At 36.9% G+C, this 11,689-nt stretch overlaps 1 protein-coding gene across 1 annotated transcript; it reads right to left on the bottom strand.

The window, feature by feature from the left end:
• Positions 1-232: 232 nt before the first annotated feature.
• On the bottom strand, positions 233-3,927 carry LOC143548078 (uncharacterized). The gene is made up of 4 exons (XM_077039339.1): positions 3,708-3,927; positions 776-2,926; positions 625-705; positions 233-542 (listed from the first exon to the last, which is right to left on the bottom strand). The coding sequence occupies exons 1-4, from the start codon at positions 3,921-3,923 to the stop codon at positions 414-416; spliced, it is 2,577 nt and encodes an 858-aa protein (XP_076895454.1). The 5' UTR covers positions 3,924-3,927; the 3' UTR covers positions 233-413.
• Positions 3,928-11,689: the final 7,762 nt, after the last annotated feature.

Genomic DNA, 11,689 nt, shown 5'->3' with positions numbered 1-11,689 from the left:
GAAAGGTACAAACAAACTACTACAACTACTCCCTATTTATAATAATAAACTATATCAAACACATGCTAAATTAAAAACCCACTATCTCCTATTTTTCTGGAACAAACTCATTGACTTCCGCTTCCAACAAACTCGGTCAACACAAGACTACTTCATCACACTCCATGGGTTGACCTGTGACCCGACTTGACCCGTACAATACCCGTAACATCAAGATTAATTCCAACATTTTCCGTCCATAAAAAATCATGACTAGATATTAATAATATTAATCTACGTACACTAGTTGGAATTGCTTTACAACTATCTCCAAAAGTTTACAAAAAACATCCACTGTATCAACCAAACAATTTTAGTACAATATTATGCAAGTCTACAACAAACCTAACTATTGGTTCTTACAGTCCTAGGATTCATAAACCAGTTCTCCGAGTCTTCTGAGTGCTTGACACTTGTTCTGCTTCTGCAGTTCCTGGTTTCCTCTTGGAGGCCCTTGTTCGTCCCGAATATGTTACTTCTTGTTCTTTTGAATTTTCAGGAGCCTTAAAAACATTGCCCTTACTTAGTCAAAAGCAGTATAATTAATATAGATTACAATACTGATTTGTCACTTTCGTATCATACCTCAGATATCACAGCTGGTTCTGAACTTGTTTTATTAGACCTGAGGCTTCGTCTCACGGGTGTCACTAGCTCACGTGGTGTCTAAAAGAAAAATAGAATTATATGCGAGTCATGTGACATTATTATTAGATATAAAACACTAATGTAGTACCTTAGAATGGGAACTTGCATCTGCATCTTCTTTCTTGCTGCCAGATCTTAATCCTTGTCTTGTACGCCTTGGTCCTTCAGTTGTACTACCAGATGATGTCGTATTTTCTTGAAGTGAATCTTTCTTAGATATTTCAGTTTCTTGTTCAATTATTTCAACAAGCGGTTCTTGTTGGACATTAGATGTCACAATTTCTTTCAGGTTTGCTTCTGGATGATGTTCTTCATGTTTAGCTGACTCGGTTTCCACGTTTTCCAACTCATCTTGTTTGCAAGATTGAAGAGGCTCTTCAGTCTTAATCCTTGTCTTGCTGCTAGATCTTAATCCTTGTCTTGTACGCCTTGGTCCTTCGGTTGTACTACCAGATGATGTCGTATTTTCTTGAAGTGAATTTTTCTTAGATGTTTCAGTTTCTTGTTCAATTATTTCAACAAGCGGTTCTTGTTGGACATTAGATAACACAATTTCTTTCTGATCTGCTTCTGTTTGATGCTCTTCACATTTAGTTGACTCGGTTTCCATGTTTTCCAACTCATCTTGTTTGCAAGATTGAAACGGCTCTTCAGTCTTAATCCTTGTCTTGCTGCTAGATCTTAATCCTTGTCTTGTTCGCCTTGGTCCTTCAGTTGTACTACCTGATGATGTCGTATTTTCTTTAAGTGAATCTTTCTTAGATGTTTCAGCCTGTTGTTCACTTATTTCAACAAGCGGTTCTTGTTGGACATTAGATAACATAATTTCTTTCTGATCTGCTTCTGTTTGACGTTCTTCATATTTAGTTGACTCGGTTTCCAAATTTTCCAACTCATCTTGTTTATAAGGTTGAAGGGGCTCTTCAGTCTTTTCAGCACATTGATCTTGTGGATCAATCGCTCCTTCAACGACATCATCATCATCCAAAGGTTGTTCTTTTGTCTCTACTTGTTCTTCGAATGTGTCATCATGCTGTTTTTCCACACTAGTAGATGTTACTTGTTCTTCCTCTAAAGTTTGTCTCTCAACAATATCACACTGCTGATTTTCAACCTGTCGGTTACGTTCCATATGCTCAAGTTCAACTACTTTAGCATTGCTGACATCAGCTTCCAACATAGTGACTTCATCATCAGACGGTTCATTCACAATATCTACTTCATCTTCTTTTAGTCTTCGCACTCGCCGACCGATCCATGTAACATTATACCTTTTCTGTGGGTGTATTTTCTCTTTATTATTTTGTTCACATGAGAGATTTTCTTCTTCGCTAATCTTTGCACTTACATCATGAAGATCGTTACCGTCTTTAAAAGAAGAACCTTCAACTTCCAATCTTGTAACTTTATTGTGATCTTCAACTTCCAAGCTGGTAACTTTACCGTGATCTTCAACTTCCAAGCTTGTAACTTTTTTGTGGTGTTTAACTTCCATGCTTTTTACTTCATTTTGATCTTCAACTTCCAAGTTTGTAGCTTCATTTTGATCTTCAACTTCCAAGTTTGTAGCTTCATTTTGATCTTTGATCTCCAAGCTTGTAGCTTCATTTTGATCTTTAATCTTCAAGCTTGTAGCTTCATTTTGATCAATAATTTCCAAGCTTGTAGCTTCATTTTGATCTTCAACTTCCAAGTTTGTAACTTCATTAAGATCTTCAACCTCCAAGCTCGTAACTTCATTAAGATCTTCAACTTCCAAACTTGTATCTTCACTTTCATCTTCAACATAAATTATATTCCTACTCCTACTCCTACTCCTACCCCTGCCCCGACCCCTACCTCTACCCCTAGTCCTCACTCGACCCGTTTTTTTTTTACCATTGTTTCTCGTTCGTCTACGGTTCAAACCACCACCACCACCCCAGCTCAAGCTAGAGCAAGATGAGCTAGTGCTAGAGCTAGAGTAAACACTAGTCGATGAGCTAGAATAAGAGCTAGACACGGGGCTTGGACTAGAACCAGGACTAGATTCGGGTTTAGTCGTTGATGAACCGAGTATGTAGCATCGGTCATGTGTCATTGTAATCTTACCTTGCTTACAAAGATCTTTAAGATGATGATTTAAAATGGTAGCATGTGCCCATGGTAATTCATGATATTCCTTTTTAATAAAGTTTGAAACATCTTCCTCACTAGATCCACCTTCTGACTTTAACTCCCATAGAGCTGTTAATATCATCTATACAAACAATCAAAGAAAATATACATACGTAAGGATTACTTATCGAAATCGGACATGCCTAACGCGAAAACGGACACTTAACCCAACGTCGGTACATGCGTAAAGCGTACCTTAGCACCGATTCGCACGTAACGTGCATCGGACGCGTAACGGATAGCAGCATGCACAGAATCAGCATTGAAGCACACGTAACCTTGCAGTTCCGTGCTATTTAAAAAAAAAACAACCAGACCCAGACCCGTTCCACCAAATCCATTCCGACCCGAACCAAAACAACAGTTTTTTTATTTGACCGGTTCTGACCCGTAGCTCATTCCAACCTGGACCCGTTCAGACCCAAATCCATTATGACCTGGACCCAACCTGAACCGAACAACCCTTTTTTTATTTGACCGACCCGTAACCCATTCCGACCTGGACCCGTTCCGACCCAAATCCATTCTGGCCGGCACCCATCCTGACCGGAACTGTAACAACCATTTTTTTTAATCTGACCCGTTCTAACCCGTGATCCATCTCGACACGAGCCAAAACCACCCTTTTTTCATTTGACGCGTTCCGACCTAAAGCCGTTCTGACCCATGACCCAAACCCGTCCGACCTGACCCGTTTACCATTCCTAGTAAGGAACAGTTGTGCATTTGCAATTCCCTTAATTTTGAGCTAATTTCCCCAATTATATAACACAACATGCATTTGATTTAATCATATATATATATATAACATAAATCCAACCATGAAACAAAAACAGAAATTGAAGCTGAAAGTAACGACTTACATCGGCGTAAGGGGGATGCTCAGGAACAAGAAGCTCACGAGGTAGAATCTCATCGAATCGGCGTTCAACAAGCGGTTGGTGGTCAGCTGGCAACAATCTTCCGGCGAGGTTAAACACGAGTGATTTGAAGTTGTTCATGTTCCGGGCGGTGCTCGGCTCGCCGTTCTGATCGGTGGGAGTGTGAGGGTCTTGCGGTGGTGGGGTGGTGGGGTCCATAGTGGTTGAGTTGAGTGATGAATTAAAAAGGTGGGGAAAGTGGTGTTGAGTTGAGCATACGTTGACTAGTGTTGTTATTATAAAGCAGCATACTACTGTCTTTGTTTTAACTTGGACCATCGAGGGAGGGTTGTCTGTCGGATCCACGTGGCGTGTTTGTTTCAACTTATTTGGCCAAAAATTGACTTCAACAATCGTCAAACTAGAAAATAAAAGTCGGGAAAATCCTCAAAATAGCCATGTTTGACCAAGGTTTTACAATTCCAGTCCAAGACCAAAATAAATTCTTAAATTAGCTATATTCTATCGTCGGATCCGACAAAAACACTAAATGATCCGATTGAATCTTTTACTAATCACGACCCGCCACGTTACAAGATGTTCCGTCGGATCCGACGTTTTAAGGTTTTGGCCAACTGATTAGCCGGATGAGCCGTCGGAGGAAAAGACAGTCGGATCCTACGGTTCAGTTCATGTTTCCGTCAGATCCGACGGTTTAATTTGTCCGATGAACCCTTGATTTTTCAATTCGGGGGTTTTTTATTTTGAGTACTAGAGTGAAATTGAACACTATGTTGTGCTCTCCTCGAAAAAACTAATCGATTTGCACTATTGATTTGCTTGATTTTGTGAAGAAATAAGAAAGATGGAGATGGAGGTTGGTTATGGAGGTTTAGGGTTAGAGAGGTAGAAAATGAAAAATTCAATCGGACCCACTAAAAATCAGTCGGATCTGACGGAATTTTAAGAGATTCAGTCGGATCCATTAAAACGTTGACACGTGACGCGATTTTAAAGGTCCAATATTTCAGTCGGATCAGAAATGGTTTTAGTCGGATTTGACGGAATTTTTTGGCTAGTTTAGGTTTTTTTGTTTGGTCTTGAGCTATTTGTGGAAAACTTTGGTAAAAAATGGCTATTTTGGGGATTTCCCAAAAAAGAATTCGTGTTGGATGTACTAGTATACGTTATTGTGTCAATTATTTGATACAGTATAAGATTTAATAAAATTATTTAATAAGAGAACTCTTATTTTGATCCTTGTGGTTGTTGATATCTAATCAGCAAATCTTTAGCAATTTGAGTTATTAAAGTTTGATATGGTAACAGTTTTGATCAGTGGTGAAGCATCGGCGCGAGAGGCCTGGGGGGTGGGAGGAGAGTTCAAAATGTATTTAAAAAATCATAAACAAGGGGGATAGGGCTCAAATTTTTCACTGAAAACATGTAAATTTACACTACGTATACAAACATTCTGGTGAAAAACGAACACATTTACAGTACTGCGTTAAAAACACGAGGCCTAGGGCCACCCCTGGCCCTAATGAAACTTTGCCATTGGTTTCGATTCAATTTATTAACAAAGTCATATTTCTCTGTTAAACTATCCTTGTAAAGATATTTTCGTCAATTCATAATTATTTTCCCTTTTCTTTCTATTTTTATAAAAACTATAATAATTGTTAATTAATATTATAATGTTATATATTATGTTAACATACAGTAATCAAGCCATAATAATTGTTGACAAATAGTAAACGAGTCAAGCACATTTAAGCTCAAGGCTGAAAACTATTTATGAGCCAGGCTCAATCTTTAGAAATAGATATTGAAACGAGTTGAGCTTAGCTCGTTTGCAACCCTAATATATGTCATCATATTTTATACTATTTGTTATCAACTATTATATTAACATGATATAATAATTATTAACATAAGATATAACATATAATATTAGCTAACAATTATTATAGTTTTTATTAAATTGAAAGTAAACATGGATATAAAAAAGAATTTTTAAAAGAATTATGAATTAACGAAAATACCCCTTACTTAGATGGGTTTAACGGAGAAGTATGGCCCCGTTAATTAATTGGACTGAAATTGTTATAATATGAAACTTTAATGACTCAAAATGTTAAACGTTTGTCGATTTGACCAAAACACTTAAAATAAAGAAACAACAATGACCAAAACATAAGCTCTCTTATCTGACACAATACAATTTTATAACGAAACAAATATATATTTCTATATGCACAAACACACACTATACTATACTAGATACTATACTATACTATACTACACTACACTACACTACACTACATTATACTTTTGTTTATTTTATTTATAAAACTACCGTTTTATGTGGTTAACTAAGGTAGTTATAGCATCAAATTGAAAAAAATAGCAAGTTATAGATGTGGTTTTCTAACAATGACTATCGAGAATATGTTAGTAAAATGATCCATAGTACTCATATGACTGATGTGATAAAAACAGTCAATTAAATATTAACTAGATTAAACAAGTAATAAAACCTAGACCTAAGACTCAACTACACAAAACACCGGCAAGTGAACCGATCAATTGTACTAAAGCTAAGTAAGTCCGGAATATCGAACCCACAGGACTCTATAAATTACGTAAATTAACTAATTAGACTCGACTTACGACACGACTATTTATTATTAATGTTTTAAGGGGGTTTTTAAACTAATATTAAACTAAGAAAGTAAATAAACAAGTAAACTAGAAACAAGCAATAAATCACAAGATCGAAACCAAAGAGAAGGAATCTACCTAGGTAAGAATCCCATGCATCAAGCAATGGACAACTAACATGATATTGAAACTGATTTCTAAACATATTCATCTAACAAACCCTAAAGGACCCTTGACCAAATCAAACGAAATCCCAAAGAATAATTATTAAATTATTAAGCAATCAGTTGGATTGATTTCCTCAAAGTCATCAGTTAAGGTTAATTAATAGTATCACAGGTAAGCAATCTCGCGAAACTCTAAACCCTAGATAACTTGATAAACTAAACACGACATCATGAACAAGGATCAACACAATAACCAAGTAAGAAAACTGTCACTAATCTAACCTATAATGCGATTGACCAAGACACATGAACAACTCCTCACCTCACAGCTATTGGAATTTAGCAGAACATTCAAAATCCTAATCAACGATCAACAAGCTTCTATGATCTAATAGGCCTATTCAATCACAATAATCAAAACACCAAGTAATGATTAAACATAAACCCTAAATCTAAAGAACAAAATCAAGAGATAAAAGATCTATGTGAAGCAATAGTTAATACTCAACCAAGATAATAAACACTCGTATGTATCATGAAAGCAAAATCAAGTCTTTACTATTAATATAACGAAACCATAATCAAAACAATCGTCCAAAGCAAGAATCAAACCAAAACATGTTCATCAAACCTAGGTAGACATGAAGTCTAGCCTAGTATAATCATCATCAAAGAAAAATAACTAGAACAAAGAACAAAGAGTGGAATCATGAAATATAATGAACAAGAACAAGAAAAAGAACGAGAGAACCCGTCTTAATCGACCCTTGAACACTCGTAAAAGCTTGATAATCTTCTCTCTTCCTAGTCTCTAATGCACCTTCAAACTCTCTTTTTCTTCTCAAAATCAGCTGCAATGGTTTCTAATCCCGTCTAGGTTTAAAAATATATTTATATAACGCGAACTGGGCCTTAACTTGCAAAAATTGGCTGATCAGAAGGGCTAGGCGTCGCGCGACCAGGCTTGCCCTCCCTGGCAGCGCGGCGCGGCGTGTACCAGGAGGGGGCCACGAGATTTTCTTTTTATTTTATTATATAACTTGTAAAATCTTGATTAATCTTTTCCTTGAACTCCAAGTATAGATAGGAACCTTCTAGAACTTCTTTTCCTTGACTCACAAGCCACCATCTATATGAAAACAAATCAAAGCACTAAGTGAAGTAATCATGTAACCATTGATAAGTAGAAACGAACATAGATTTCACATGAAATGATAGAAAGAATTAGGTTTTAACATGCAAGACACCAAAATATTTAAACATGATAAATATAAATAAAATTGACTCAAAACCTAAATTAGTAAAAGATGAATAAAACACGAACTAAACCGAACTCAAAACCTTAAATACACATAACTTTACAAGGGATTCGAGATGTATAAATAAACGTATATCAATGACCTAATCTCATATATGATAATTCAAATGGATCTCGTATGGCATATTACTCACATGACTCGTATAATTTGAATGGATCTCATATGGCCCAATACTACTCATATAGCTGACTCACATAATTCAAATGGATCTTGTATGACCCAATACTACTTGTATGAGGACGACTCGTATAACCATGTCATATAAATTGGTCAAATGGGCTATGACATAAAAGTTGTCACTTGTAGAGGTGGACAACAAAACCGGTTCCTGGAACCGGTTCGGTGGAACCGAACCGGTTCCTACCCGTTTTTCGTAGGAACCGGTTCGGTTCCGTTTCAACCCGACGATCCGAGACCGGTTTGACATTTTTGGAGGTGGACCGGGTAGGAACCGGAACCGAACCGAAACCGGTTCGGAACCGGTTCTAGCCGTTGGAGTAGTTCTAGCCGTTGGGAAACGGTTTTATGGCCGTTTTTTGACCGTTGGGGTCAAAAATGGCCGTTTTTTTGGCTCCCCAAACACCCCACTACTAGTATAAATAGGTATTTGATGTAATGGGTTCATCACAACACTCAAAACGCAAACCCGAACGCAAAAAAATACAAAAAAACGCTATTACAACGTTCTGAGTTCTCTAATCTCTTGTTTTCTCTTCTTCTATATTCATATTTGTTGTTATGGCTGCCTCACAATCATCGGTTGGTCAAGGTTCCACCGCCGGACCAAGTTTCGTTCGTATTGTACCTCATAATCGTAATCAAGAGATTTGGTGCAATTGGGATTTGGTTGAATTGAGTGACCATTCATTGAAGGCTCGGTGCAAGTTTTGTGGGATTTATTTAAACCCACTTTCGAATTCAAATTTGAAGAAACACATCGAAAGACCGTATTGCAGGGCGTTGAAACAGAACGTCGAGTCGCAACAAACGCAAATGGATAGTGAAGGCGGAATATTTACATACTAAATTGATCGAGTTCAAGATCGTATGGCGAAGTTTGTGATTCAAGAAGCTTTGCCGTTTAGCCACTTCGACAACCCTCGCTTAACCGCCATGATTCGAGATACGCTTCAACCACAATACACTCACGTAAGTCGTCATACTCTTAAACGTTATTGTTTAAAATTGTGGAAGAATGCCAAAGAGGTACTAATTGCATATTTTGAAAATATAAATACGGGAATAAACTTAACTAGTGATGTTTGGTCGGCTCCACATGGTCTACCCGAATCTTATCTTTGTGTCACCGCTCATTGGGTAGACCCGTCATCGTGGGAAATGATGAAATGCACCATTGCTTTCGAACTCTTTGAGTATCCACATACGGGAGATAATTTGTTTGAAATTTTAGATTATGTTATAAAAACTTATAAACTAGAAAATAAAATATTTTCAATTGCATTTGATAACGCGTCGAATAATACATCGGCGGTTGATAAATTAAAATTAAAATATACGCCGATTTGCAATGGTGTATTTTTTCACTCAAGGTGTGTTGCACATATCATTAATTTAATCGTGCAAGACGGACTTGCTTCGGATGAGGTTACATTGGTTATAAACGATTTTAGAGTAATGCTACATGAAGTTTTTAAGAAAAGTAAAAAAAGACAAATGGATTATAGAAAATTTTGTAAAGATACGGGAAGAAAAGCTTTGGGAGCTAATTGGGATGTACCTTATCGATGGAATTCCACTTGCATAATGTTTCAAAGTGCTTTGAAACAAAGAGAAACTTTACAAATGTTTCATTCTAGTCTTACCGAGAATGATTTGGCAATCCCCTTTTCAAATGAGAAATGGAAAATTATCAATGACTTATCGACATTTCTTGAAGTTTTTAAAACATCAACTACGAAACTATCGGGAACGTATTATCCGACAAGTCCCTTGGTTCTTTCGGAGTTATTTTTAATCGTTAACAATCTTAAAGAATTTGAAAATAAAAGTCCAATGTTTTCAAACATCATATTACCAATGAAGTTTAAATTAAAAAAATACTTTCTTGAATTGCCACCGATTTTTACTTGCGCCGCCGCTTTAAACCCAATGTTAAATGTTACGGGGGTTGAATGTGTGATAGACGAAATTTTTTCAGCCTTAGATATGCATGAAGTTGACCCAAACTTTTCAACAGAGGCACAAAATGATTTTAACTTGAATTTTAAATTTATGTATGACTTTTATATAAATAAATATGGGTCAAACATACACATGCCTACGCCGGGGGGGTCTTCATCAAGTTCAAGTGCTACTAGAGTACGAGACCCCATGATTAGCCTTATGAACACCGTTCGCAACGTAACGGCTAAAAAACAAAGGGGTAATACCCCTTCAAGCGAACTAGGAAGGTATAGTGCATATGATTTCTCTACCGGTTTATCCGAAGAGGAATATGGCACTTTTGATGTTTTGGCTTGGTGGAAGGTAAAGGAAACCGAGTTTCCGATTCTTGCCACCATGGCCTGTGATTTACTAACCGCCCAAGCTTCTACGGTAGCTTCCGAATCTGCTTTTTCTCTTAGTGGCAGGGTAATATCGGTGAGAAGAACAAGACTGAATTCGGAGTCGGTGGAGATGTGCATTTGCTTGAAGGATCACTTGGACTCAATCGATCGTGTTCAACACGTAACCACTCTGGAAGACGAAACACCACTTGATGTTCGAGTGCACGACGAACAAGAAGGCGTTTCTACAAGTAATTCTGATGAATAAGTCGCCACTCAATAATTACGACGAACAAGAAGGCTTTTCTAGAAATAATATGTCACAACTTTATATTTATAAGTTTAATGTTTTGTTAGTTTGTTTTTGAATATTTTAAAACATGTAACCTTTTTTTTTTGAACTTCTTAAAGTAAATAAAATGAATTTTATGTTAATTGTTTTTTTTATTTAACATGTTATACAAATACGAATCGTATAACACCGCTCTTGATTATAATTCAGCATTTGACTTACGTAAGCCAAAAGACTATAATACATAGCAAACTCAACAAATGTAACACGATACAGATTTAAGTTCACCATTACACGATACACGATACAGACTAATCAATTCAAACACGCTGACACTCATAGCATTAAGTTCAATATGTTGTTTACCATTGCTCTGTGGGTGAACAACAAAAGTAGCATGAGCCTCTTCAGAAATCAGAAGAACACAAATCATCACCTACACAAGCAGCGGAAACGAAAAACGAAAAAAAAAATAATATTTTACACTGTAACCGGTTGGAACCGATTACAGTGTAAGAACCGGTTTAGGAACCGGTCAGAACCGGTTCCACCGGTTCCGGGTCCGAGGGTTGGGGAACCGGTTCGGTTCCCTAACCGGTTCGACCATGGAACCGGTTTAAACAGTGATGTTGACTAATGGAACCGGTTCTGAACCGGTTCCGGTTCCTTTGACCAACCCGATTTGATCACCTATAGTCACTTATACGAATTGTGAACATATACAACTCATATTGGTGGGGTCGAATGTCAGGATATCAAGGGTGGACGTCCGAATAGCCAAAGCCAAATAAAAACTTGATATTTTCATTTTCAAACATGGCGCTAATCATATCAACCATACAAATATAAAAACGTTAAATTCATTACACACTTACATGGGTTGAAATATAGGGATGAGATTAGTTTCCAAATACCCGTACTCATACCCGTTCAATACTCGTATGTGTCTATTGGGTATGGGTATCCAAATTTACTGATTTTAGGTATGAGTACTTTCGGATATATGTACAGGTACAAGTATAGGTATTACGGGTAC

Source organism: Bidens hawaiensis, unplaced genomic scaffold (assembly GCF_021521415.1).
Source record: "Bidens hawaiensis isolate Kalapana, Puna unplaced genomic scaffold, B.hawaiensis_p1.1 tig00014903_1, whole genome shotgun sequence".
Classification (NCBI taxonomy): domain Eukaryota; kingdom Viridiplantae; phylum Streptophyta; class Magnoliopsida; order Asterales; family Asteraceae; genus Bidens; species Bidens hawaiensis.
Note: the sequence above shows the minus strand (reverse complement) of the source record. Positions and strands in the feature narration are given on the sequence as shown.